The following is a 24690-nucleotide window of genomic DNA, read 5'->3' as shown; positions in this document are numbered from 1 at the left end:
CGTTCCCCCCCACACCTCTCCCTCCCTCCATCTGTCCCCTCACACCCTGTCCATCCCCCCCACTTCTCCATCCATCCCCCCACCTCTCCCTCCCTCCATCTGTCCCCCCACATCCTGTCCATCCCCCCGCTTCTCCGTCCGTCCCCCCCACACCTCTCCCTCCCTCCATCCGTCCCCCCCCACCCTGTCCATCCCCCCACTTCTCCATCCGTCCCCCCCCACCTCTCCCTCCCTCCGTCCGTCCTTCCCCACCCTGTCCATCCCCCCTACTTCTCCGTCCGTCCCCCCCACACCTCTCCCTCCCTCCATCTGTCCCCCCCACCCTGTCCATCCCCCCGACTTCTCTGTCTGTCTCCCCCACACCTCTCCCTCCGTCCATCCCCCTCACTTCTCCGTCTGTCTCCCCCACACCTCTTCCTCCCTCCATCTGTCCCCCCCCACCCTGTCCATCCCCCTCACTTCTCCGTCTGTCTCCCCCACACCTCTTCCTCCCTCCATCTGTCCCCCCACACCCTGTCCATCCCCCCACACCTCTCCGTCTGTCCCTCCCTCCCTCCATCCGTCCCCCTCACACCTCTCCCTCCGTCCATCCCCACACCCTGTTCATCCCCCCCACTTCTCTATCCGTCCCCCCCACACCTCTCCCTCCCTCCATCTGTCCCCCCACACCCTGTCCATCTCCCCCACCTCTCTGTCTGTCCCTCCCTCCGTCCTTCCCCCCACATCTCTCCATCTGTCCCTCCCTCCCTCCGTCCTTCCCCCCCCCATCTGTCCCTCCCTCCCTCCATCTGTCCCCACCCCACTACTCTGTCCCTCCCTCCCTCCGTCCATCCCCCCACACCTTGTCCCCCCTGCACTCCCTGTCCGTACCCTCACACTTCTCCGTCCATCCCCCTGCACCTCCTGTCCATCCCCCCACACCTCTCTGTCCGTCCCTCCCTTGGTCCCCCCTGCACCCCTGTGTCGTACCCCCCACACATCTCCATCCATCCCTCCCTCCACACCTCTCTGTCTGTCCCTCCGTCCCTCCCCCCCAGTACCCGCCGTCTGTCCCTCCATCCTTTCTTCTCTCCCCACAGGAGACAGGCAGGAGCTGAAGTGGATCCAGATCCAGGTCCAGGCCGGGGACTGTCCCAGGAGGAGCTGGGGGGCTGGGATGCTGCGGGGCCCCCCCCACCGCTGGGTGGCGACATGGAGACAAGACAGAGTGCCCCCCAAGAGAAGGAAACACAGCACAGGTGGGTGTTGCCCCCCGTGCCAGACACCGGGGGTCCCATACTCCAGCATCCTAGGGGTGAGCGCGGCACTGCTGTCCCGAACGCCTGGGTCCCATACCCCATCCCGGTCTCCAGCCCCCAAGGGTGAGCGCTGCGCTGCTGTCCCGGATGCCTGGGTCCCCTTCCCCTAGAGACCAAGAAGTCTCATTCAGTGAATGTTTCTTGTCTCATTCCAGGAGGCAACGCCAATGACGTCACCACCTCGGTGCTCGACCCTGAAGGGACCCAAGTGTCTGAGGAAGAGGGCTGGGCGACCCCCCAGAGCACCTCATCTTCGGAAACCTGGCAATCCTCCTCCCCCGACCGCCCCCACGTGGACAGCTCTGGCTGCGGGGTTCCCTGCTCCCCTGGCCCTGCGGACACAGGCGTCCGGGCGGGGCTCACCGAGCCCTGCACCAGGCCTGAGTGTGAGAGGATGCGGCAGGAGCTGGAGGCGCTGAGGGACCGATACGCCAAGGTGGAGGCTCAGAACGCCGTGCTGGCCCAGAAACTCGGTGAGCCCGGACGCCTGGGACGAGGGTGGGATCTTGTGGGTCAGAGCAGGGGGGCGGATTAGGAGCCGGGATGCCTGGGTCCTCGGGTGGGATCTTGTGGGTCAGAGCAGGGGGGTGGGCTGGGAGCCAGGATGCCTGGGTCCTCGGGTGGGATCTTGTGGGTCAGAGCAGGGGGGAGTGCTGGGAGCCTGGATGCCTGGGTCCTCTGGGACGAGGGTGGGATCTTGTGGGTCAGAGCAGGGGGTGGGCTGGGACCCCAGATGCCTGGGTCCTCGGGTGGGATCTTGTGGGTCAGAGCAGGGGGGTGAGCTGGGAGCCAGGATGCCTGGGTCCTCGGGTGGGATCTTGTGGGTCAGAGCAGGGGGTGGGCTGGGACCCCGGATGCCTGGGTCCTCTGGGACGAGGGTGGGATCTTGTGGGTCAGAGCAGGGGGACGGGATTGGGAGCCCGGACGCCTGGGTTCTCAGGAAATAGCGTGGGAGCAAGTGGGTCCTCTGGGACGAGGATGGGATCTTGTGGGTTCTTGTGGGTCAGAGCAGGGGGTGGGCTGGGACCCCGGATGCCTGGGTCCTCTGGGACAAGTGTGGGATCTTGTGGGTCAGAACAGGGGGACGGGGTTGGTAGCCCGGACGCCTGGGTCCTCAGGGACGAGGGTGGGATCTTGTGGGTCAGAGCAGGGGGACGGGGTTGGGAGCCCGGACGCCTGGGTCCTCAGGGACGAGGGTGGGATCTTGTGGGTCAGAACAGGGGGACGGGGTTGATAGCCTGGACGCCTGGGTCCTCAGGGACGAGGGTGGGATCTTGTGGGTCAGAGCACGGGGCTGGGCTGGGACCCCGGATGCCTGGGTCCTCTGGGACGAGGGTGGGATCTTGTGGGTCAGAGCACGGGGCTGGGCTGGGAGCCTGGATGCCTGGGTCCTCTGGGACGAGGGTGGGATCTTGTGGGTCAGAGCAGGGGGACGGGGTTGGGAGCCCGGACGCCTGGGTTCTCAGGAAGTAGCGTGGGAGCAAGTGGTCACTCCTGTCTCCGTTCCCTGCAGGGGGCGATGTGGAGCCGCCCGGGGAGACAGAGAGTGAGTCCGTGCGGCCGGAGCCTGGGCTCTTTGAGGACCCTGCAGTACCTCGGAAATATGGGGTGAGCTGGGGGACGGGGAGTGGGTCGGGGGATATTGGGGGGGCAGGGGTCCCTATTATAACAGTGTCTCCTCCCCCTCCTCCTTCCATTCCCACTCCTGGCCCCTGCCTGCTCCCCCTACTGCCCCTCCTCTCCCCACGCCCCCTACTGCCCCCACCCCACTTTCCTCTGTGCCCCCCTCCCTGCCCCCCAGATGCAGGAGCTGGTGCCAGGAGGGGGCGTGTTCCTCTACCCCGCCCAGCTGGCCCTGGCCCGCTCCAGCGCCCGCAGCCAGACGGCCCTGGCCCGGCTGCTGCTCGACGTCTTCTTCTCCCGCCAGGAGCAGGCACGGAGCAACCTGTCCGGGGAGAACGGGCTGCGCCGCCTCAGCCCCCCCGTCGTCAGCGCCATCGTGGGTGAGTCCGGGGCGGTCAGGCAATGGTATGGCCCTGGGAGGCGGGGACAGGCAATAGTATGGACTGGGAGGGGCAATGATGATACAGCCCGGGGAGGGGGCAGGCAGTATTGCAGACTGGGCAGGGTAATGATGCTATGGTCCGAGGGGGCGGGGACAGGTAGTAGTATGGACTGGGAGGGGCAATGATGGTACAGCCCGGGGGGGGCAGGCAGTATTGCAGACTGTGCAGGGTAATGATGATATGGCCCAGGGATCAGGGTCAGGCAATGGTATGGCCCCAGTGGGTGGGGTCAGGCAATAGTATGGACTGGGAGGGGCAATGATGATACAGCCCGGCGGGGGGGAGGCAGTATTGCAGACTGGGCAGGGTAATGATGCTATGGTCCGAAGGGGCGGGGACAGGTAGTAGTATGGACTGGGAGGGGCAGTGATGGTACAGCCCGGGGGGGGCAGGCAGTATTGCAGACTGGGCAGGGTAATGATGATATGGCCCAGGGATCAGGGTCAGGCAATGGTATGGCCCCAGTGGGTGGGGTCAGGCAATAGTATGGCATGAGGGAGGCAATGATGGAGTGGCCTAGGGCAGGATGATGGTATGGCCCAGCAGTGTGTGTCAGGCAATGGTATGGCCTGGGTGGGGGAGGTCGCAGTGATGGTATGGCTCAGATTGGGCTAGGCAGTGATACCACCCAGAGGGTTAATGATGGCACGGCCCAGGGGTGCAAGGTGATGGTACAGCCTGGGAGCGTTAATGGTGGTATGGCCTGGGGGGGGTGAGGAAATGGTGCAGCCCAGAAGGGGAAGGCAATAATTTGGCCCGGTGAGGGGTTATAATAGACTGGTCCATCATAAGGGTATGCCGTGGGGGGGATCCTGCTGCCATTCACCCCTCTTTTCTCTCCCCCCCCGCAGCCTATGCTGTGGGTCAGTCCCAGTTCCAGCCTAGCAGTGCTGCCGTCATCAAGAACTCGCTGCGCAACAAGCTGGGCTGCCTGAGAGCCCCGTCCCGCCAGCAGGGGACCACCAGGGGGCGCCCTGCAGCCTGAGAGCCCCATCCCACCAAGAGGGGTCGCCCTACGGCCTGAGAGCCCCGTCCCGCCAGCAGGGGACCACCAGGGGGCGCCCTGCAGCCCGAGAGCCCCGTCCCACCAACAGCGGGCGCCCTGCAGCCTGAGAGCCCCGTCCCGCCAGCAGGGGGCCACCAGGGGGCGCCCTGCAGCCTGAGAGCCCCGTCCCGCCAGCAGGGGGCCACCAGGGAGCACCCTGCGGCCTGAGAGTCCTATCCTGCCAGCAGGGGGCCACCGGGGGGTGCCCCATGGTCTGACAGCCCATCCTGTGAGCAGGGGGCCAGCAGGGGGTGTCCTGTAGACTGAAAGCCCCATCCTGCCACGAAGGGGTGCCCTGCAGCTGAGAGCCCTGTCCCACCAGCAGGGGCCCAGCAGGGGACACCCCACAGCCTGAGAGCCCATCCCCCTAGCAGGGGGGCAGCAGGGGAACCCCGTGGCCTGAGGGCCCATCCCTCCAGCAGGGGGGCAGCAGGGGAACCCCGTGGCCTGAGGGCCACGGCCTGACACCCCCTCCCTCATCCCCCCAGCAGGGGAACCCCGTGGCCTGAGAGCCCGTCCCTCCAGCAGGGGGGCAGCAGGGGAACCCCATGGCCTTAGAGCCCATCCCTCCAGCAGGGGGACAGCAGGGGAACCCCGTGGCCTGAGGGCCCATCCCTCCAGCAGGGGGCAGCAGGGGAACCCCGTGGCCTGAGGGCCACGGCCTGACACGCCCTCCCACATCCCCCCAGCAGGGGAACCCCGTGGCCTGAGAGCCTGTCCCTCCAGCAGGGGGGCAGCAGGGGAACCCCGTGGCCTGAGGGCCCATCCCTCCAGCAGGGGGGCAGCAGGGGAACCCCGTGGCCTGAGGGCCCATCCCTCCAGCAGGGGGCAGCAGGGGAACCCCGTGGCCTGAGGGCCCATCCCTCCAGCAGGGGGGCAGCAGGGGAACCCCGTGGCCTGAGGGCCACGGCCTGACACCCCCTCCCGCATCCCCCCAGCAGGGGAACCCCGTGGCCTGAGAGCCTGTCCCACCAGCAGGGAGGCCGCAGGGGATGCCCCACAGCCTGAGAGCCCATCCCCCCAGCAGGGGGACAGCAGGGTACCCTGTGGGCTCGCCAGCAGGGGGCCATGCCACAGCCTGACCCCCGCCGCCCGGCATCCCCCCAGCAGGGGAGCCCCGAAAGCTGTGAATGGGGAGTGGTTCTGATCTTGTTTTCTAGTCACCAGGCTCAATACAGAAGGTTTTTTGGCCCCTCTGAGTCCCCGGCTCTTTATCTGTGGGAGGGACGCAGGACGCCTGGGTCCTCTTCTGCTCTGGGAGGGGAGTGGGGGCTGGTGGGTTTCCAGCGCCCTCTGAGGTTCAATAGAAATTTCCCTCCCCATGCTGGGCTGGATCTCCTGCCCCAGCCCCCATTTCTCCTCCCCACCCCACTGGTCACCCCCAATCCCTGCCCTGTAGCGCCAGGCACGATACACTGAGCTGAAGTGACTCACTCCCGCCACCAGGGGAGGCTCCCCAGCGCTGTCCCTCTCTATGGCCTTTTCCTGCTGTAGGGAGCGTGAGTCGGCCGCTCTCTCCACCGGCACATAGCGCTCTATGGTTCGTCAATTGCCAGTCGAGAGGCCGAGGACCCCGGCTGGGGCTGGCTCGGCAGGTGCCTGACCAGAAATAGCTCGCCCCTCGGCTGAGCTAGTGCGGCGTGGGGCTGGGGGCGTCCCCGGGGTCTCGGGCTGACCTGCGCAGCGCGGGCCGGGGGCCGGGGGGCAGCTGGCGCGGGGGTCGCTGGGATCAGGCGGCGCCGCGGGCAGCCCGGGGCGGGTCCTGCAGGCGGGATCAGCCAAAGGCGGAGACACGTGGGGCCGGGAGCAGCTGCCGGGAGCTCAGGTACCGGGGGGCTGGAGTGTCCGCCCCATAGAACCCCGCCCCCCAGCACCGACACCCCCTGCCCCATAGATCTCCCAGCCCCCCACCTGCCTGTCCTAATCCCCACAGCCCCCCCACTACCTCCTGCCCCACAGCCTGACACCCCCTGCCCCATAGATCTCCCAGCCCCGCACCTCCCTGTCCTAATCCCCACAGCCCCCTACACTACCTCCTGTCCCACAGCCTGACGCCCCTGCCCCATAGATCTCCCAGCCCCGCACCTCCCTGTCCTAATCCCCACAGCCCCCTACACTACCTCCTGCCCCACAGCCTGACACCCCTGCCCCATAGATCTCCCAGCCCCCCACCTCCCTGTCCTAATCCCCACAGCCCCCCACTACCTCCTGCCCCACAGCCTGACACCCCCTGCCCCATAGATCTCCCAGCCCCGCACCTCCCTGTCCTAATCCCCACAGCCCCCTACACTACCTCCTGCTCCACAGCCTGACACCCCTGCCCCATAGATCTCCCAGCCCCCCACCTCCCTGTCCTAATCCCCACAGCCCCCCACTACCTCCTGCCCCACAGTCTGACACCCCTGCCCCATAGATCTCCCAGCCCCCCACCTGCCTGTCCTAATCCCCACAGTCCCCCCACTACCTCCTGCCCCACAGCCGACCAGCCCTGACACCCCCTGCCCCATAGATCTCCCAGCCCCGCACCTCCCTGTCCTAATCCCCACAGTCCCCTACACTACCTCCTGCCCCACAGCCTGACACCCCTGCCCCATAGATCTCCCAGCCCCCCACCTGCCTGTCCTAATCCCCACAGCCCCCTACACTACCTCCTGCCCCACAGCCTGACGCCCCTGCCCCATAGATCCCCCAGCCCCCCCACCTCCCTGTCCTAATCTCCACAGCCCCCTACACTACCTCCTGCCCCACAGCCTGACACCCCCTGCCCCATAGATCTGCCAGCTCCCCACCTCCCTGTCCTAATCCCCACAGCCCCCTACACTACCTCCTGCCCCACAGCCTGACACCCCTGCCCCATAGATCTCCCAGCCCCCCACCTCCCTGTCCTAATCCCCACAGCCCCCCCACTACCTCCTGCCCCACAGCCGACCAGCCCTGACACCCCCTGCCCCATAGATCTGCCAGCCCCGCACCTCCCTGTCCTAATCCCCACAGCCCCCCCACTACCTCCTGCCCCACAGCCGATCAGCCCTGACACCCCCTGCCCCGTAGATCTGCCAGCCCTGCATCTCCCTGTCCTAATCCCCACAGCCTCCTACACTATCTCCTGCCCCACAGCCCCCCCCACTACCTCCTGCCCCACAGCTGACCAGCACCGACACCCCCTGCCCCACAGATCTCCCAGCCCCCCACCTCCGTGTCCTAATCCCCACAGTCCCCACACTACCTTCTGCCCCACAGCCGACCAGCCCTGACATCCCCTGCCCCACAGATCTCCCAGCCCCCCACCTCCCTGTCCTAGCCCTCCCGCCCCAAACACACCCTGCACCTCCCCTACCCCACATCTGCTCTGTCCTCGCCCCCGCCACACAGCACCCAGCCCGGACACCTCCCAGCCCCCCACCTCCCTGGCCTAACACCCCTTCCCTCCCCAGCCCCTCCTGTCTCCCCAAATGATCCCCTTAGTTGCACCTTCCCGTCCCCAGTTCATACCCCCGTCTACCTCCCTCTGAGCTGCCTGTGGTCCATCCTGTGGTTGGGGGGTGGTGATGGGGCTGGGTACCTAGGGCCATTGGCTGGGGCGGGGGGGGGGGGGGTTTGCTTGGATCGCCTCCCCCCCCCGTGACAGCTCCCTTGGCCCTGCCCCGCCCCAGGGGGAGGATTCTCGGAGGCGGGTCCAGGCGCTGGGATTGCATCAGCCCAGCCGGTGTCAGGGCCAAGCACCGGGGCCAGGTTGGAGCCAGTGCCCCCTAGAGGGGACAGGCCCCTGCCCCATTCCCTGCCCCCCTGAGCCAGCCAGTCCCTGCCCTGGGGCCGGGTGGGAGCTGGCGCCCCCTAGAGGGGACAGGCCCCTGCCCCATTCCCCGCCCCCTGAGCCAGCCAGTCCCCGCCCTGGGGCCGGATGGGAGCCGGCGCCCCCTAGAGGGGACAGGCCCCTGCCCCATTCCCTGCCCCCTGAGCCAGCCAGTCCCCGCCCTGGGGCCGGATGGGAGCCGGCGCCCCCCAGAGGGGACAGGCCCCTGCCCCATTCCCCGCCCCCTGAGCCAGCCAGTCCCCGCCCTGGGGCCGGGTGGGAGCTGGCGCCCCCCAAAGGGGACAGGCCCCTGCCCCATTCCCTGCCCCCCTGAGCCAGCCAGTCCCCGCCCTGGGGCCGGGTGGGAGCCAGCGCCCCCTAGAGGGGACAGGCCCCTGCCCCATTCCCCGCCCCCTGAGCCAGCCAGTCCCTCCCCTGGGGCCGGGTGGGAGCCGGCGCCCCCTAGAGGGGACAGGCCCCTGCCCCATTCCCTGCCCCCCTGAGCCAGCCAGTCCCCGCCCTGGGGCCGGATGGGAGCTGGTGCCCCCCAGAGGGGACAGGCCCCTGCCCCATTCCCCCCCCCCCCCGAGCCAGCCAGTCCCCGCCCTGGGGCCGGATGGGAGCTGGTGCCCCCCAGAGGGGACAGGACCCTGCCCCATTCCGTGCCCCCCTGAGCCAGCCAGTCCCTGCCCTGGGGCCGGGTGGGAGCCGGCGCCCCCTAGAGGGGACAGGCCCCTGCCTCACTCCCTGCCCTCCTGAGCCAGCCAGGCCCTGCCCTGGGGCCGGATGGGAGCTGGCGCCCCCCAAAGGGGACAGGCCCCTGCCCCATTCCCTGCCCCCCTGAGCCAGCCAGTCCCCGCCCTGGGGTTGGATGGGAGCTGGTTCCCCCCAAAGGGGACAAGTCCCTGCCCCCCTGAGCCAGTCAGTCCCCACCCTGGGGCCGGGTGGGAGCTGGCACCCCCCAAAGGGGACAGGACCCTGCCCCATTCCCCGCCCCCCTGAGCCAGCCAGTCCCTGCCCTGGGGCAGATGGAAACTGGTGCCCCCTGCAGGGGAAAGGCCTCTTGGCTCACCAACTCTGTCTCTCCGTCCCCAGGTCTGTCTTCAGGGTGCTCAGCCCTCGCCATGCCCACCCTGTACCTCTCCCCGCACCCGGAAAATTTCCAGAACCACCGGGTGCTGATCGCAGCCCACTATGCCCCCACGCTGCCCGAGGTGGTGGAGCTGCCCGAGCAGGGGCTTCCCCTGCAGCCCCCTGCCTCGTGCCCCCTGCCCAAGCTGCCGGCATTGGAGAGCCGGCCGGGGGTCTGGGTCTCGGGCCCGGCCGCCGTGGCTCATCTCCTGTGCCCGGAGCGGCTGAGGGGGCAGGGGCCAGCGGGGTGCGCGCTGGTGCAGCAGTGGGTGAGCTACGCTGAAGGGGAGATTGCCCCTGCCGCATGCGCAGCCGCCTTCTCCGCCCTGGGTCTGGTGGAGCAGAGCAAGCAGGTGAGATCGCCCGGACTCCTGGGTTCTCAGCGAGGGGAGCGGGGTCTAGTTATTAGAGGGTGAGGGGAGAACTAGGACTCCTGGGTTCTCCGGGAGGGGAGCGGGGTCTAGTGGTTGGGGGGATGGGCAGAGCCCAGACTCCTGAGTTCTCAGGGAGGGGAGTGTTGTCTAGTGGTTACAGCGAGGGGGGGAGAAGCCAGGACTCCTGGGTCCTGCGTCTGTTGCATTACCCTGGCGTGTGTCTCTCTGCCTTCTCAGGTGGTGGAGCGGGCGGTGGCTGAGCTGCACCAGGCGCTGGCCGTGCTGGACGGGCACCTGAAGCTGCGCACGTACCTGGCGGCTGAGGCTGTGACGCTGGCGGACGTGACCGTGGCCTGTGCCTTGCTGCTGCCTTACAAATACGTGGGTGCCCCAGCTCCCCTGTGGCCCCGCCCTCCACGACCCATTCTCCCAGCTGCTGGGTGGAGGTGGGGGGTGCACTGGGGGAAAAATAGGAAATGTGGCGGGGGGGGACTGAGAAGGCAAGATACCCCCACCCTCTCCCCCACACACTGGGGAGCAGGTGGGGTTTCCATTAGGACATCGTGGGGGTGGGGGGGACTTGGCACAGTCTGTGTGTGGGACTGGAAGGTCAGTTTTGGTTGGGAACTCATCTTGTGTCCACCCCACCACCTTTATTGTCAATAGTAGTGTCTCCCTTCTCCAATTTCAATAGTGGTATCTTCTCCCCCCTCAATTCCAATGATGGTATTGCCTGATATTCCCCTCCCCTCCTGAGTCTGAGTTATGGTATCTTCTCCCCGCTCAATTCCAATAATGGTTTTTCCTGATATTGCCCCCTTCTCCAATAATGGTATCTTCTCTCTCCCCTTTTCTAAGGATTTCTTTTCACTCCTCCACCCCGGAATAATATTGGTATCTCCTAATTTTCTTCTCCCTATCCCCTGTTTCAATAATGGTATCTCCCATGTCCCCCATACCAATAATGGTTCCCCCCTCCCCCAATCTCTCGTGGTCTTTCCCCAGGTGCTGGATCCCCCGAGCCGGGCTGTTTACCCCAACGTCACGCGCTGGTTCCTGACTTGTGTCAACCAGCCCCAGTTTCAGGCCGTGCTGGGGCCGGTGAAGCTGTGTGAGCAGGCGCGTGGGGGTGATGCCCCCAAACCGAAGACGCAGGGTAAGTGACCCCCAACACCCGCCCAGAGCACCCCCTTTCAAGCCTCCTTCACCTGCAATGCCCCTGCTGCGTTGGCTTCGCAGTGGCCTGCGGAACTCCCTGCTACTGGATATTACAGGGGATACTGGGCTGGATTGACCCAGGGCTCAGATTCATGGTGGTGGGGGCGAGATACCAGCCTGGATGGGCCTATGGGTCTGATTGGGGGTAGGACTGGGATGGGGGTACCGGCTTGGATAAGCCCATTGATCTGATCTGGGGGCTGGGCCCACTGATGTGATCTGGGGGAATTGGGGGGATACCTGGCTGGCTTGACCCACAGGTGAGGTTCATGGTGGTAGCCATGGGATACTGTGCTAGATAGGCTCATGGGTCCAGTCTAGCCTGATTTTTCTCCCACACCCCAGAGCCTGTGGTGCCTGCAGAGATGGGACCAGCAGCAGGGTCAGCTCCTGGCTCTGGGGAGGCCCCGATCAAGAGCGCCTCTCAGCTGAAGAAAGAGGCGAAGAAGAAAGAGAAGCTGGAGAAATTCCAGCAGAAGAAGGAGAAAAGCCAACAGCAGCAGGGGGAGGTGAGGGAAATCCGGCCAGCTCTAGGATGGGGTGGCTGAGGAACAGCTGCCTGGAATGCTGCCTGAGGATGGCCTGTGCTGAGATGCAGCCAACTCTGGGGTGGGGCGGCTGGGAAACAGCTGCGTGGAACACCTGAGGATGGCCTGCCCGTTCCTGAGATGCAGCCAGCTCTGGGGCAGGTGGCTGGGGAACAGCTGCGTGGAATGTTGCCTGGGGATGGCCTGTCCGGTGCTGAGATGCAGCCAGCTCTGGGGCAGGGTGGCTGGGGAACAGCTGTGTGGAACACTGCCTGGGGATGGCCTGCCCGGTGCTGAGATGCAGCCAGCTCTGGGGTGGGGCAGCTGGGGAACAGCAGTGTGGAACGCCGCACAAGAGTTTGGAAGGGGACAGGGGACCCTATAGCTGTTTTGAAATTACAGGCTGTGTTTTAGCGAGGGCTCAATCGAGTCAGCCAAGTTGGGGCCTGGCCAGGACGCCGGGGTTCCCACCCCAAATCTTCGGGGGAGAAGTACAAGGGTTCTGCAGTGAACATGCTGGCGCCTCCTGCTGCCCCCCACCTCGCTCCCTGCAGCACAGCGCCCCCCGTGGCGAAGGGCAGCATTACACGTCCTTTCTCTTTTCTTCTCTCCTTTCCGTGGGAGCCAGAAGAAAGCAAAAGCTGAGAAGAAGGAGAAGAAAGATCCCGGGGTTCTGACCTACGACACCCCCACGCGCCCGGGGGAGAAGAAAGGTACTGGGGGGGGGAGGCATTTGGGCTGCGATTTGGGGGGGCTGCTCAGCACCAGGGGCCCCCCCACAGCAAAAGGGAGGTTGCTGCTGGTCTCAGCTGGTGGGGTTGAGGGATGCTGCCAGCAGTGGGAGGCGGAGCCAGCAGTGGAGGCGGAGCTCCCCTCTGCCCCGCCCCAATTGGTGTCGTAGGGGTGTGGCTTGGTGGCAGTTGGGGATTGGCTGATGGCTGCTGGTTAGGTAGAGGTTGGGATCTGGTTGGTTGCTGGTGAGTGACTGGTTGGAAGCGACTGACGTCTGGTCACTGGCGATTGGTTGTCAATAGTGGGTAGGTGGTTGGGTGTGATGGCTGGTGATTGGCTAAAGCAGCCGGCTATGGCCAACTGATTGGTTGGTGGTCATGGAGAGTTGATTGGCTATGGTGGCTGGTTTCTGGTCACTGGTTGGTTAGGGCTGGGTGATGGGCGGGTGATGGTGGCGGGTGCGGGGTGACTGGCCGAGCAGCTGATCGGTCAAAAATTCCCTTTTGGGTTCAGACGTGGAGGGGGTGCCGGATGGGGGGTTTCGCGCGGTTTTCAGAACCAGGCTCCGGCTCTGGGCTGGGGAGATGGCTCCTTCGCCCGGGGGCCTCACGGGGCCCAGCCGGCTCGTCGGCGAGCGAATGGCTTGGAGATCTTGGTTGTTCGGCCTGATTCAAGGTGGGGGTGTGGTAGATGGTTTGGGGGAGTTGTTGGGTGGATTGATAGTGTTGATGGATGGATAGCTGGGTTGCTGGGGGGGTTCGCTGGTTCGGGGCGTGGGTGGGTTGTTTGGGGGGCAGGTGGGTTGTTGAGGGGCTGGTTGGTTTTTGGGTGGTTGGGATGGATTGGGGGGTGCTTGGTTTGCAGGGGGGTTATTGGGTGGATGGATGGTTGTGTTGTTGGAGGCATGGGTTGTTGAGGATGGCCAAACAGACGAACAGCCGGACTGACAGCTCATGCTGAACATCTCGGGCTCTGGAGCCGGGCTGCCTGGCGACGGCGGCTGACCGATGACTGGCTGGTTAACGGTGAGAGACGTTGGCCTATTCGTCTCCAATCACTGCTCTGATGTGCATGGGGGGGTGCGGATCAGGACCCTGGGGGATTCCTGCTCAGGCCTCTTTCTCCTTCCCCTGCAGACGTGACTGGCCCCATGCCCGACGCCTACAGCCCGCAGTACGTGGAGGCAGCCTGGTACCCGTGGTGGGAAAGCCAGGGCTTCTTCAAACCTGAGTACGGGGTGAGCGGGGGCTGGGCAGGGGCCCGAGGCTGGAATTGAGTGGCCCTCAGATAACAGGAATTGCCCCTGTGTGTGGGAGCAGAAGGGGGGATAAGACACCCAGGGCAGGGCTCGTCCCCTCCAGCAGGGGGCGCTGACCCAGGTTTGGGGCTATTTTGGGTGCCGCCGAACCGAAACCAGCCTTGGCCTCCCAAATCTCAGCCTCGTGTGCTCTCACGGACTCACCCTCTGGGGGCAGTGCGGGAGTTCTGACACACAGTCTGACTCTCCCCCTGCTTCCCCCAGCGGCAGCGCGTCTCGGAGCCGAACCCCAAAGGGCTCTTCATGATGTGCATCCCACCCCCCAACGTCACCGGCTCGCTGCACCTGGGCCACGCGCTCACCAACGCCATCCAGGACGCCCTGACCCGCTGGTGAGACGCCCCCCATGCCCACCCCACAGCCCCCAGGGCTCCCCGCAGCCCTGCTGGTGCCCCTCACTCCCGACCCGCAGCCCCCAGGGCTCCCTGCAGCCCTGCTGGTGCCCCTCACTCCCGACCCGCAGCCCCCAGGGCTCCCCGCAGCCCTGCTGGTGCCCCTCACCCTGGCTATGACATCCCGGCAGGCACCGGATGCGCGGCGAGACGACGCTGTGGAACCCGGGCTGTGACCACGCCGGCATCGCCACGCAGGTGGTGGTGGAAAAGAAGCTGTGGCGGGAGCGGGGGCAGACGCGGCACGACCTGGGCCGGGAGGCGTTCGTCCGCGAGGTCTGGAAATGGAAGAACGAGTGAGTGCCGGGATTGAGGTGTCCCCACCCCAGAGCACAGCCCCCTATCGCTGCCTCGGCTGCCAGGGGAGAGCCCCCTGCAGCACAGCACCCTCTAGCGCCGCCCTGATTCTCCTCCGTCTCCCCACAGGAAGGGCGACAGGATCTACCATCAGCTCAGGAAGCTCGGATCGTCCATGGACTGGGATAGAGCCTGCTTCACGATGGATCCGGTACGCTCTGCCGTGCGCCGTGGGGCCTGTCCTCTCTAGGGGGCGCCGGCTCCCATCCGGCCCCAGGGTGGGGACTGGCTGGCTCGGGGGGTGGGGAATGGGGCAGGGACCTGTCCCCTCTAGGGGGCGCCGGCTCCCATCTGGCCCCAGAGGTGGGTCCATGCAGCTCCTATCACCCCGCTCGCCTTTCCCCAGTTCTGCCGTGTGCAGTGGCGTGCCCCCACACCCCCAATGTAGGGAACATCCCATGATTCCCATCCCTGGGGCAGTCAGAGGTCACACTGGGGCGATGTGGGTCAGAGCCGGCCCCGTGGGAACTTGCTTCACACGTAGGAGAATCTCCCTCCCTGGGTGGCAGTGCGGGGTGCAAGACACGGGGATGTGTGGTCCGACGTCTCTCCGGCAGGGATCTCACCTCTCCTCTTGCTCCTCCGCAGAAACTGTCCTACGCTGTGCAGGAAGCCTTCATCCGGCTGCACGAGGAGGGGGTAATTTACCGCAGCAAACGCCTGGTCAACTGGTCCTGCACCCTGCACTCTGCCATCTCCGACATTGAGGTGTGTGTGAGGGGATCTGGGTGGTCCAGCTAGAGGGGCTTGCGGGAGGGTCGGTGACGTCTCGGCTTCCCCTCTCTCAGGTGGATAAGAAGGAGCTGTCCGGCCGGACCCTCCTGCCCGTCCCCGGGTACAAGGACAAGGTGGAATTTGGGGTGCTGGTGTCATTCGCCTACAAGCTCGAGGACTCAGGTAGGGCCAGGGAGGGGGATGGGGCAGGGAACAGGACATGGGGCCTTTTCCCTCCGATCTGGCCCCAGGGTGGGGACTGCCTGGCTTAGGGGGGCAGGGAAAGGAGCACAGGGCCTGTCCCCTGTAGGGAGCGCCGGTTTTGATCCTGGGCAGGGAATGGGGCACGGGTCCTGTCCCCCGTAGGGGGCGCCGGTTCTGATCCTGGGCAGAGGTGGACAGGGAATGGGGCACGGGGCCTGTCTCCTGTAGTGGGCACCAGTTCTGATCCAGGTCGGGGAGGGGCAGGGAATGGGGCATGGGGCCTGTCCCCTGTAGGGGGCACTGGTTCTGATCCGGTGGGGCAGGGAATGGGGCCTGTCCCCTGTAGAGGGCACCGGTTCTGATCCGGTGGGGCAGGGAATGGGGCCTGTCCCCTGTAGAGGGCGCCGGTTCTGATCCGGGGTGGGGGTGGGGCTTACTTGGGGGGAGTCTCACCATTTGACACTCTCCCCACAGACGAGGAGGTTGTCGTGGCGACGACGCGGGTGGAGACCATGCTGGGGGACACGGCCGTGGCGGTGCATCCGCAGGACCCCCGCTACCAGGTACCTGCCGTGGGTGGGGAGCGTGTGAGTTGGGGAGGGAGGGGGTTGCTGAGTGACCCCGGGGTTGTCTGGTTTTGGGGTCCCCCAAGTGACCCCCTCGTCTGCTCCCCGTTCCAGCATCTCCATGGGAAGCACGTCCTGCACCCCTTCACCGGGCGGCGCATGCCCATCGTCTGCGACGACTTCGTGGACATGGGCTTCGGGACTGGTACGTGGGGGCGGGGCCTAGGGCAGAGGCGGGGCCTAAGAGGGAAAAGGGAGGAGAGGAGGGGCCTAATGGAGTGGGGGCGGGACCTGACAAAGGAGCCAATGGGACCAGGATCTAGTGAATGGGGGCGGGGCCTAGGGAGGTGTGATGTGAAACACAGGAGGGGCCCAGCCAAGGGAAGTGAAGGGGGGTGGAGTGACTTGGGGTGGGGCCCAGAATCATGGGAAGGGCTATGGGGCATGGAGTGAATACAGGGCCAGGGGCAGGTCCCAGGGTTGTGGGTGGGGTCTTGGTGAGGTCAGTGCCTGGGGAGTGGAGTGAGGCTGGGGGTGAAAGGGGAGGGGCCCCCAGGCTGCAGTGAATCACGAGGCATGTCTGACACCTGCTCCCCCCACCGCCCCCAGGTGCAGTGAAGATCACCCCGGCCCACGACCACAACGACTATGAGGTGGGGCAGCGCCACGGCCTGGACTACGTCACCATCATCGACGACAGCGGGTGCCTCATCAATGTACCTCCCCCCTTCCTGGTATGGGAGGGACCAGCGGGCTGGGGGGTGGATACTGTGCTGGATGGGTCCAGGGTTTGGACCGGTGGTGTCAGCAGTGGGGCATCAAACTGGGGCTGGGGAATTCTTAGGTCTGATCTAGAGCAGGAGATACTAGACTGGATGGGCCCCGGTGTGGGGTCTGATCTGTGGTGGCAGTAGTGGGATACTGGGTTGGGTGGTCCCCAGGGCTCTGATCCGTGATGGGAGTAGTGGGATACTCTGTTGGGCAGGCCCCAGGGCTCTGATCTGTGGTGGCAGTAGTGGGATACTTGATTGGGCGGGCCCCAGGGCTCTGATCCGTGGTGGCAGAGGTGGGATAATATGAGGCTGAACAGGCCCTGGTGTGCAGTCTGATCTGTGGTGGGAGAAGTGGGATACCAGGCTGGATGGGCCCCAGGGATCTGACCCTCCTTGCTTCCCCCAATGCAGGGTATGAAGCGGTTCGAGGCCCGGGGGGCTGTGCTGGAGGCCCTGAAGCAGAAGGGACTGTTCAAGGAAGTGAAGGACAACCCCATGGTAGTGCCGGTGTGCAGGTGAGGGGGACTCTTTGATGGGGCGGAGGGATATCCTCATAGGGGGGCAGGGGTTAGAGCAGCGCTCGCTAAGGGAGGCGGAGGGGTATCTGTGAAGAGGGGGCTGATTGGCCAGTGGGGGACTTTTGAGGGGTGGGCTGTTGGTGTAGGGGGCCATGCTTGAATGCGGAGGGGGACGGGGTGTGGCAGGATACAGGGAGTCGGGGTGCAAGGGGCGGAGGGATATCTGTGCATCAGGAAGGATGTGGGGGGCTGGATATCTGAAGGAGAGGTGAGGGCGGCTCTCGGTGGCGGAGGGATACGTGTGCAGAAAGAAGGGGGTGGATGCCGGGGAGGGGGAACTCTTTGTGAGGGGGCGGAGGGATATCAGCACTTGGGCAGCAGGGGGGACTCTGGGGGGCATGGAAGGATATCAGTGTGATGGGCGGAGGGATATCAGCACGTGGACGACAGTTTGGGGGGCACGGAGGGATATCGTGGAGGGGTCACTTGCACAAGTGAAGGGCATCGGGTCACAAGTGAAGGCCCCTGAGTGTGGGGGGCTCCTGAGGGATACTGGGGGGAGGGATGGCTCAGTGGTTTGAGCATTGGCCCACTAAACCCAGGGTCAAGAGTTCAATCCTTGAGGGGGCTACTTAGGAATTTGGGGCAAAATCAGTCCTTGGTCCTGCTAGCGAAGGCAGGGGGCTGGACTCGATGGCCTTTCAAGGTCCCTTCCAGTTCTAGTTCAAATAAAAATAAAAGCTATGGGGGGCACCGGACGGCTGCCCCATGAGGGGAGCGATAGGGCTGGCGGAAGGACACAGGGACTATTTGTCACCCCCCAGCCGCTCAAAGGACGTGGTGGAGCCACTGCTGAAGCCGCAGTGGTACGTGCGCTGCGAGGGGCTGGCCCGGGGGGCGGCTGACGCCGTGCGCCGTGGGGACCTGCGCATCCTGCCCCCCTTCCACTGCAAGACCTGGTTCCAGTGGATGGACAACATCAGGTGAGGCCCCGGAGGCGCTCCCTCCGCTGCAGCCACGATAATAGGGCTTTTATCCACCTGCTTCACACACCTCTCCGCATTGGCGCAGCTGGAACCTGCTGCCTGCCTCCCTTCCCCCCTGCAGGCCCTGCCTCCCTGGCTGTGGTACAGCAGAGGTAGTAGATCTTTTATCCACCCTGCCCTGCCACAAGGAGGCAGTAATATCCCAGGTGACATCTGAGGCATTTTCTCCCCCAGGGACTGGTGCATCTCCCGGCAGCTGTGGTGGGGCCACCGCGTCCCGGCCTATTTTGTCACCGTGGACGACCCCTCGGTGCCCCCAGGAGAGGTGAGGGGGGGACAGAAACCCCAGGAAGTATTTGGGGACGGGAACAAATCTATGTCAGTGCCCACCCCAAAACCATGAGTGTGGGGCAGTATTGTGGGGGCAGCAGGAGGAAACAAACTGACACAAGGGAATTCAGCTTTGATTCATGTTAACCTGTGGAACTCACTGCAACATGATTATGTAATGGAGGAAACCGAGCCAGATAGAGCCCTGGATCTGAGCCAGGAGGGGCAGGATACCGGGGTCTATGGGCCCAGGAGTCTGAGCCAGGAGGGGTAGGACGCTGGGGTCGGTGGGCCCAGGGGTCTGAGCCAGGAGGGTGGGACGCCGGGGTCGATGGGCCCTGGGTCTGACGTCTGGTAACTCCCTTCCCAGGACATGGACGGCCAATACTGGGTGAGCGGGCGAAGCGAAGAGGAGGCCAAGGACAAAGCGGCCAAGGCCTTTGGGGTGACCCCGGACAAGATCTCGCTGCGGCAAGGTATGGCGGGGGGGTCCTGGGGCTGCAGGTCGGGTGTGGGGGGCGCTGCTTTTACAACAGCGCCCCCTGCCGGTCGCCTGGCGCGTGCCATGGGCTCCTGTACTAACGTCCATCCGTCTCTCCATCGCTCTTGTTCTCAGACGACGACGTCCTGGACACCTGGTTCTCCTCTGGCCTCTTCCCATTCTCCATCTTCGGCTGGCCCAACGCCGTGAGTCTGCGACGCAGGGAGGGGACCCAGGCATCCGGGACAGGGGTGCTGGGTGCTCACCCCGGGAGGGGCGGGGGGAAATGGGACCCAGGCATCCAGGTCAGCAGCACAGGGCACCACACCTAGCTGTGGGGGTTGGTGGAGACCGGGCTGGAGAACGGGACCCAGGCATCCAGGGCGCTCATCCCCCTGGAGGGATGGGAGATGGGAAGGCAGCACAGGGGCTCACCCCAGTGGGGCTGGGGCTGGGGCTGGGGAATGGGACCCAGGTGTCCGGCTCGGTCGCGTCACCATCTGTCTGTCCCGGCAGAGTGAAGACCTGAAGGTTTTCTACCCGGGGACCCTGCTGGAGACGGGCCATGACATCCTCTTCTTCTGGGTGGCACGCATGGTCATGCTGGGGCTGAAGCTGACGGGCAAGCTGCCCTTCCATGAGGTCAGAGTGGGGCACGGCGCCCCCCCCGCCATTACGGAGCCCCCCCAACCCCACCCAGGGGCTTCGGGGTGACCCTGACACACACACCCCCCACTTGGCTGTGTTTCAGGTTTACCTTCATGCCGTCGTCCGCGACGCCCATGGCAGGAAAATGAGCAAGTCATTAGGCAACGTCATCGACCCGCTGGATGTGATCAGCGGTATCACGCTGGAGGTAACCGCTGGGGGGGGACGTCTGGCCCCCCTAACCCATCCTCCCAGATGTAACCGAACCCCTTGCCCTGCCATGTAGCCCAATAGCCGCCTGGATCGGCAGGGGGCTTCCCGTCTGTGCCTACAGCGGGGTTAGCTGGAAGCTGTCCATCAGTAGGTTTCAGAGTGAACAACCCGTGGTGATTCCTGGGGTGGTGCGCGGCTCTCCAGGCAACGCTCAGGCTCTCAGCAGCCTGGGCCCATGTCCCCGGTTGGCGCCGTCCTTAGCTGTACCCATTCTCCCTCTGCAGGGTTTGCATGCGCAGCTCCTGGAGAGCAACCTGGAGCCGGCCGAGGTGGAGCGAGCCAGGCAGGGCCAGGTGAGGGGCTTGGGGGGAAAGTGGGGACCCCGTGGGGCTGAATGTGGGGGGCAGTGATGGGGGGACAATGGCGTTGGCTGGGACTTGATCCCCTCTTTCCATCCTCACAGAAAAGTGATTACCCTGCTGGGATCCCGGAATGCGGCACGGACGCCCTGCGCTTCGCCCTCTGCGCGTACACCTCCCAGGGTGAGTTCCCGGCTTCCCCTGAGAGCCCTGCCGTGGGGCCAGAGAGGGACCCCTTGGCTGGGCCGGCCCCCCTGCTCCCAGCCCTGGCTGCCCCCGCAGGTCCCCAGCCCCTCGGCTGATCTGGGCTAAGTTTGCCCCCAGCCAGCCCCTTCTGTACCACTCCAGGACCCTTTGGCACCCCTGGGGGAGCCGTGCAACCTACACAGGGAGACTGAGGCACTTCTGTGTGCCATAAACACAACAGAAAATTCCCTCTTGGTCTCTGGCTCCGTCTCTCTGTCTGAGGGCACCGGTGTCTCTCCCTGCAGCACCGTCCTGCCCCTTTCGTTCTCCAGCTTGCGGCCTGGCTCTGCCCCATGTCGATGGCTGGGGGTCGGCCACCCATTGCCGTGGGTCAGTTTCAGATCGCCATATAGTGGCCTATTTGCACCACCCCAGAGATGTGAACCCCGCCAGGCCCTGCCTTGCCCTGGCTTCTTAGCTCTTCCCATGCTGAGCCCCAGGGAAACTGAGGCAAACGTCGGCCTCATGAAAACACGACTCAAATTCCCACTTCGTTCCCCCCCACCCCCCTTGCCTCGCCCGCCAGGCCGTGACATCAACCTGGACGTGAACCGCATCCTGGGCTACCGCCATTTCTGCAACAAGCTCTGGAACGCCACCAAATTCGCCGTCCGCAGCCTGGGGGCCGAGTTCCAGCCCCCGCCCGGACCGGAGGTGAGAGGGACCCGCGGCCCAGTGCCCCGTTATGTCCCCGCCTGGGGCCCCCTGCTGAGCCCCTGCCCCGTGGCCCAGGGCCCCCTGCTGAGTCTGCGGCCCGGCACCCCCTCTTGTCCCCCACCTGGTGCCCCCTGCCGAGGCCCCACAGCCCAGCACCCCTTCTTGTCCCCCGCCCTGCGCCCCCTGCCGAGGCCCCACAGCCTAGCACCTCCTGTTGTCCCCCGCCCTGCGCCCCCTGCCGAGGCCCCACAGCCCGGCGCCCCCCACTGCCTGCAGCACCAGCCCTCCCCGCTCAGCAGCGTCTCGTCCCGGCTGTAGCCCAGCGGCGCCGAGAGCCTGATCGATCGCTGGATCCTGAGCCGGCTCAGCCTGGCCGTGGAGCTGAGCGACGCCGGGTTCCGGGCCTACGACTTCCCGGGCATCACCACGGCCATCTACAGCTTCTGGCTCTACGAGCTCTGCGACGTCTACCTGGTAAGGGGGGCCCTCGGGTGGGGCTGGCTCCTGGGCACAGGGCTGGCTGGGGGTGTGGGGCAGGGGAGATGGGGCATGGGCCTTCCCCCCCCTCCAGGGACACCGGCGCATGGCTGGCTGGGGGGAGGGGCAGGGAATGGGGCATGGGGCTCCCCCCCCAGGGACGCTGGCTCGTGGCTGGCTGGGGGGAGGGGCAGGGAATGGGGCATGGGCCTTCCCCCCTTCCAGGGACACTGGCTCGTGGCTGGCTGGGGGGAGGGGCAGGGAATGGGGCATGGGGCTCCCCCCCCAGGGACACTGGCTCGTGGCTGGCTGGGGGGAGGGGCAGGGAATGGGGCATGGGGCTTCCCCCCCCAGGGACGCCGGCTCGTGGCTGGCTGGGGGGAGGGGCAGGGAATGGGGCATGGGGCTCCCCCCCCAGGGACGCCGGCTCGTGGCTGGCTGGGGGGAGGGGCAGGGAATGGGGCATGGGGCTCCCCCCCCAGGGACGCCGGCTCGTGGCTGGCTGGGGGGAGGGGCAGGGAATGGGGCATGGGGCTCCCCCCCCCAGGGACGCCGGCTCGTGGCTGGCTGGGGAGAGGGGCAGGGAATGGGGCATGGGGCTCCCCCCCCCAGGGACACAGGCTCGTGGCTGGCTGGGGGGAGGGGCAGGGAATGGGGCATGGGGCTTCCCCCCCCAGGGACACCGGCTCGTGGCTGGCTGAGGGGGGGGTTCCCCCCAGGGACGCCAGGTCCCAGCCCCAGGGCAGGGACTGGGGAGGCTCTAGGAGACGGGGCCTGTCCCCCCCCAGGGGGCGCTGGCGCTGACCTGCCCCCTCCCCCCAGGAGTGCCTGAAGCCCGTGTTCGCCGAGGGGGAGGCGGCTGCCGTGGCGGCCGCCCGCTGCACCCTCTACACCTGCCTGGACGCCGGCCTGCGGCTCCTCTCCCCCTTCATGCCCTTCGTCAGCGAGGAGCTTTTCCAGCGCCTGCCCCGCCGCGCCCCCCAGGCGCCCCCCAGCATCTGCGTCACCCCTTACCCCAGCCCCGAGCAGGTAACCGGCCGGGCGGGAGTGAGGGGCACCGGCGGGGCGAGGGGGGGACACCCAGGGGCGGCCGAGCAGGAGTGAGGGGCACCCATGGGGCATGGGGGGGGACACCCAGGGGCGGCCGGGCGGGAGTGAGGGGCGGGGACCCAGGGGCTGCTGATCACAAGGGCTGTGGGGCGGGGGTGGGGTGGGGCTGGGCTAGCAGGGGCTGCGGGTCGGGAGTGAGGGTCACCGTGGGGCGGCAGGGACACTGGGGCTGCAGGGCGGGAGTGAGGGGCACCGTTAACCCTCTCCTCTCTTCTCCTCTCCGCTCCAGTTCTGCTGGCGGGACGGGGGGCTGGAGGGCTCGGTCGAGTTCTCGCTGGGCATTGTCCGTGCCGTGCGCTCCCTGCGGGCCGACTACAGCCTCACCCGGACCAGAGCAGACTGTGGGTATCCGCCTGGGGGGGGATCTGCCCCCCCAAACCCCGTGACCTCTGACCTCTCTCCCAGCACCTCCTGACCTTTCTCTTGTCGCCCCCCTCCCCTCTCCAGGTTTCCTGCAGTGCCTGGACTCGGGCGCGGCCGACGCCGCCAGCCGCTGCTCTGCCTACATCCGCAGCCTCTCCTCCTCCGGCCTGGTGCGGGTGCTGGGCCCGGGCGAGGCGCCCCCCGCTGGCTGCGCCGTGGCCGTCGCCTCCGACAAGTGCACCGTCCACCTGCTGCTCAAGGTGAGAGGAGCCGGGACCTGGGACCCAGGCGTCCGGGCCGGCAGCACAGGGCTCTCACCCCTAGGGGGCTGGAGACTGGGCTGGGGATTGGACCCAGGTGTCCGGGGGAGAGGGGGTTCTCCCCTAGACGGCTGAAGCCAGCAGGCAGGACCCAGGCATCCGGGTGGCCCTGCGGGGGACTCTTCCCATTGATCAGGGTCCAGGACGGCCCTGCAGGGGGGCTCTCCCCACAGAACCGCAGCCAGCAAGCAGGGTCCGCGACGGCCCTGTGAGGGGCTCTCCCCAGCGAGCGGGACCCCGGCGTCCGGGTGGCCCTGTGAGGGGCTCTCCCCAGCAAGCGGGACCCCGGCGTCCGGGTGGCCCTGTGGGGGGCTCTCCCCAGTGAGTGGGACCCCGGGTGGCCCTGCGGGGGGCTCTCCCCAGCGAGCGGGACCCCGGCGTCCGGGTGGCCCTGTGGGGGGCTCTCCCCAGTGAGTGGGACCCCGGGTGGCCCTGCGGGGGCCTCTCCCCAGCGAGCGGGACCCCGGCGTCCGGGCGGCTGACGGGCAGGGCTCTGCACCCCCCAGGGTCTGATCGACGCGGAGAAGGAGATCGCCAAGCTGGCTGGGAAGCAGGGCGAGCTGCAGAAGCAGATTGAGCGGCTGCGGGAGCGGATGGAGACCCCCGATTATGGCACCAAGGTGCCCCCCAAGGTCCAGGAGTCCGACGCTGCCAAGGTACCCAGCTGTCCCCCCAGCAGGGGGCTCCCACCCTCATGCCTCAGGGCAGCCCCCCTGCTGGGGTCAGGAAGGGCCATTCCTTCTCGGGGCTTTAGGGGGCGCTGCGAGTGGGGGGCTGTTCTGGGGGGCTAGGGAGGAGATGCTGTGCAGGGGGACAAGGGGGTGCTGCGATGTGGGGGGCCAGGCAGGGGTTGTTGGGGGGACTCGGGAGCAGGGGATCCTGTGTTATGGGGGGGCTGGGCAGGGAAGCTGGGGAAGGCACTGTGCTGGAGGGGGCCCGGCCGCATGTCCCCCCCTCACCCCCGGCCGCGTGTCCCCCGCAGCTGCAGCAGAGCCGGACCGAGCTGCAGAAGGTGACGGAGGCGATGGAGACTTTCCAGAGGATGATCTGAGACGGACGGACCCCGCAGCCCCTCCCCCCCGCTGGGGGGCTGCCCCACGGCCGGCTTAATCCCCAACCCCACTGCTCTCTGATTTCCCCCTGCCCGCTCTATTTTTTTTGGAGATATTAAACTATTTTGCCGATTTAGAAAAGCCCAGGTCTTCCTTGGGGTGTTTGGGGGTGGGGGCTGCGCCGTGAGGGGTGCCGAGGCAGGATTGGGGGTGGGGCTTTCCCCAGGGGGGTGCTCCACCGCCACTAGCAGCAGGTGGGCTTTTATCCTCCCTTGATGTGGGGCACCGTGTCTGACTTGCCCTTCACCCCCCTCCAGCACCGGGGCATTCGGACCCCAAAGGGGGCAGGGGGCGGGGGAGAGTGTCCTGGTGGGGAGGATGTGGGGTTTAGGGGGAAAGAGGCAAGACTCCAGCCAGCCCCC

General features: G+C 66.4%; 2 protein-coding genes and 1 long non-coding RNA gene across 6 annotated transcripts; 2 read left to right on the top strand and 1 right to left on the bottom strand.

Annotated features, from left to right (window-relative positions):
• The first annotated feature begins 1113 nt into the window (after positions 1–1113).
• On the top strand, positions 1114–4948 carry LOC127032928 (uncharacterized). 3 transcript variants are annotated; one of them, XM_050920576.1, is made up of 5 exons: positions 1114–1238; positions 1454–1771; positions 2812–2906; positions 3100–3301; positions 4216–4948. In XM_050920576.1, exons 1-5 carry the CDS (start codon positions 1157–1159, stop codon positions 4347–4349), a joined length of 831 nt encoding a protein of 276 aa, XP_050776533.1. In that variant the 5' UTR covers positions 1114–1156; the 3' UTR covers positions 4350–4948. The 3 variants fall into 3 exon arrangements, with proteins under 3 accessions (XP_050776533.1, XP_050776534.1, XP_050776532.1); XM_050920577.1 differs by lacking the exon at positions 4216–4948 and having other exon boundaries at positions 3226–3628; XM_050920575.1 differs by lacking the exon at positions 4216–4948 and having other exon boundaries at positions 3100–3628.
• A 1240-nt stretch (positions 4949–6188) lies between these two features.
• Positions 6189–24423, top strand: VARS1 (valyl-tRNA synthetase 1). 2 transcript variants are annotated; one of them, XM_050920553.1, is made up of 31 exons: positions 6189–6234; positions 9298–9686; positions 9945–10088; positions 10713–10863; positions 11271–11434; positions 12081–12165; positions 13321–13421; positions 13707–13834; positions 14026–14190; positions 14321–14402; positions 14840–14959; positions 15040–15148; positions 15644–15732; positions 15850–15940; positions 16345–16469; positions 16920–17023; positions 17851–18009; positions 18247–18337; positions 18713–18818; positions 18959–19029; positions 19340–19465; positions 19575–19679; positions 19969–20037; positions 20148–20226; positions 20816–20943; positions 21265–21420; positions 22246–22452; positions 22763–22874; positions 22981–23156; positions 23723–23872; positions 24199–24423. In XM_050920553.1, exons 2-31 carry the CDS (start codon positions 9327–9329, stop codon positions 24265–24267), a joined length of 3822 nt encoding a protein of 1273 aa, XP_050776510.1. In that variant the 5' UTR covers positions 6189–6234; positions 9298–9326; the 3' UTR covers positions 24268–24423. The 2 variants fall into 2 exon arrangements, with proteins under 2 accessions (XP_050776510.1, XP_050776509.1); XM_050920552.1 differs by lacking the exon at positions 6189–6234 and having other exon boundaries at positions 9177–9686.
• LOC127032935 (uncharacterized) lies at positions 6818–9004 on the bottom strand. Its single transcript, XR_007768970.1, has 3 exons — positions 7698–9004; positions 7320–7477; positions 6818–6970 (listed from the first exon to the last, which is right to left on the bottom strand). It is a non-coding gene; the product is annotated as an uncharacterized LOC127032935 (long non-coding RNA).
• Positions 24424–24690: the final 267 nt, after the last annotated feature.

Source organism: Gopherus flavomarginatus, chromosome 12 (genome assembly GCF_025201925.1).
Source record: "Gopherus flavomarginatus isolate rGopFla2 chromosome 12, rGopFla2.mat.asm, whole genome shotgun sequence".
Lineage (NCBI taxonomy): Eukaryota > Metazoa > Chordata > Testudines > Testudinidae > Gopherus > Gopherus flavomarginatus.
Note: the sequence above shows the minus strand (reverse complement) of the source record. Positions and strands in the feature narration are given on the sequence as shown.

Excerpts from the sequence above, each read along its gene's own strand:
- LOC127032928 (XM_050920575.1), top strand. The coding sequence starts at position 1,157 with ATGCTGCGGGGCCCCCCCCACCGCTGGGTGGCGACATGGAGACAAGAC. Across the intron at positions 1,239-1,453 it reads GAGAAGGAAACACAGCACAG|GAGGCAACGCCAATGACGTC; the intron begins GTGGGTGTTGCC and ends GTCTCATTCCAG. Across the intron at positions 1,772-2,811 it reads CGTGCTGGCCCAGAAACTCG|GGGGCGATGTGGAGCCGCCC; the intron begins GTGAGCCCGGAC and ends CGTTCCCTGCAG.
- VARS1 (XM_050920552.1), top strand. The coding sequence starts at position 9,231 with ATGGAAACTGGTGCCCCCTGCAGGGGAAAGGCCTCTTGGCTCACCAAC. Across the intron at positions 11,435-12,080 it reads GCCAACAGCAGCAGGGGGAG|AAGAAAGCAAAAGCTGAGAA; the intron begins GTGAGGGAAATC and ends CGTGGGAGCCAG. Across the intron at positions 18,819-18,958 it reads CAAGATCTCGCTGCGGCAAG|ACGACGACGTCCTGGACACC; the intron begins GTATGGCGGGGG and ends TCTTGTTCTCAG.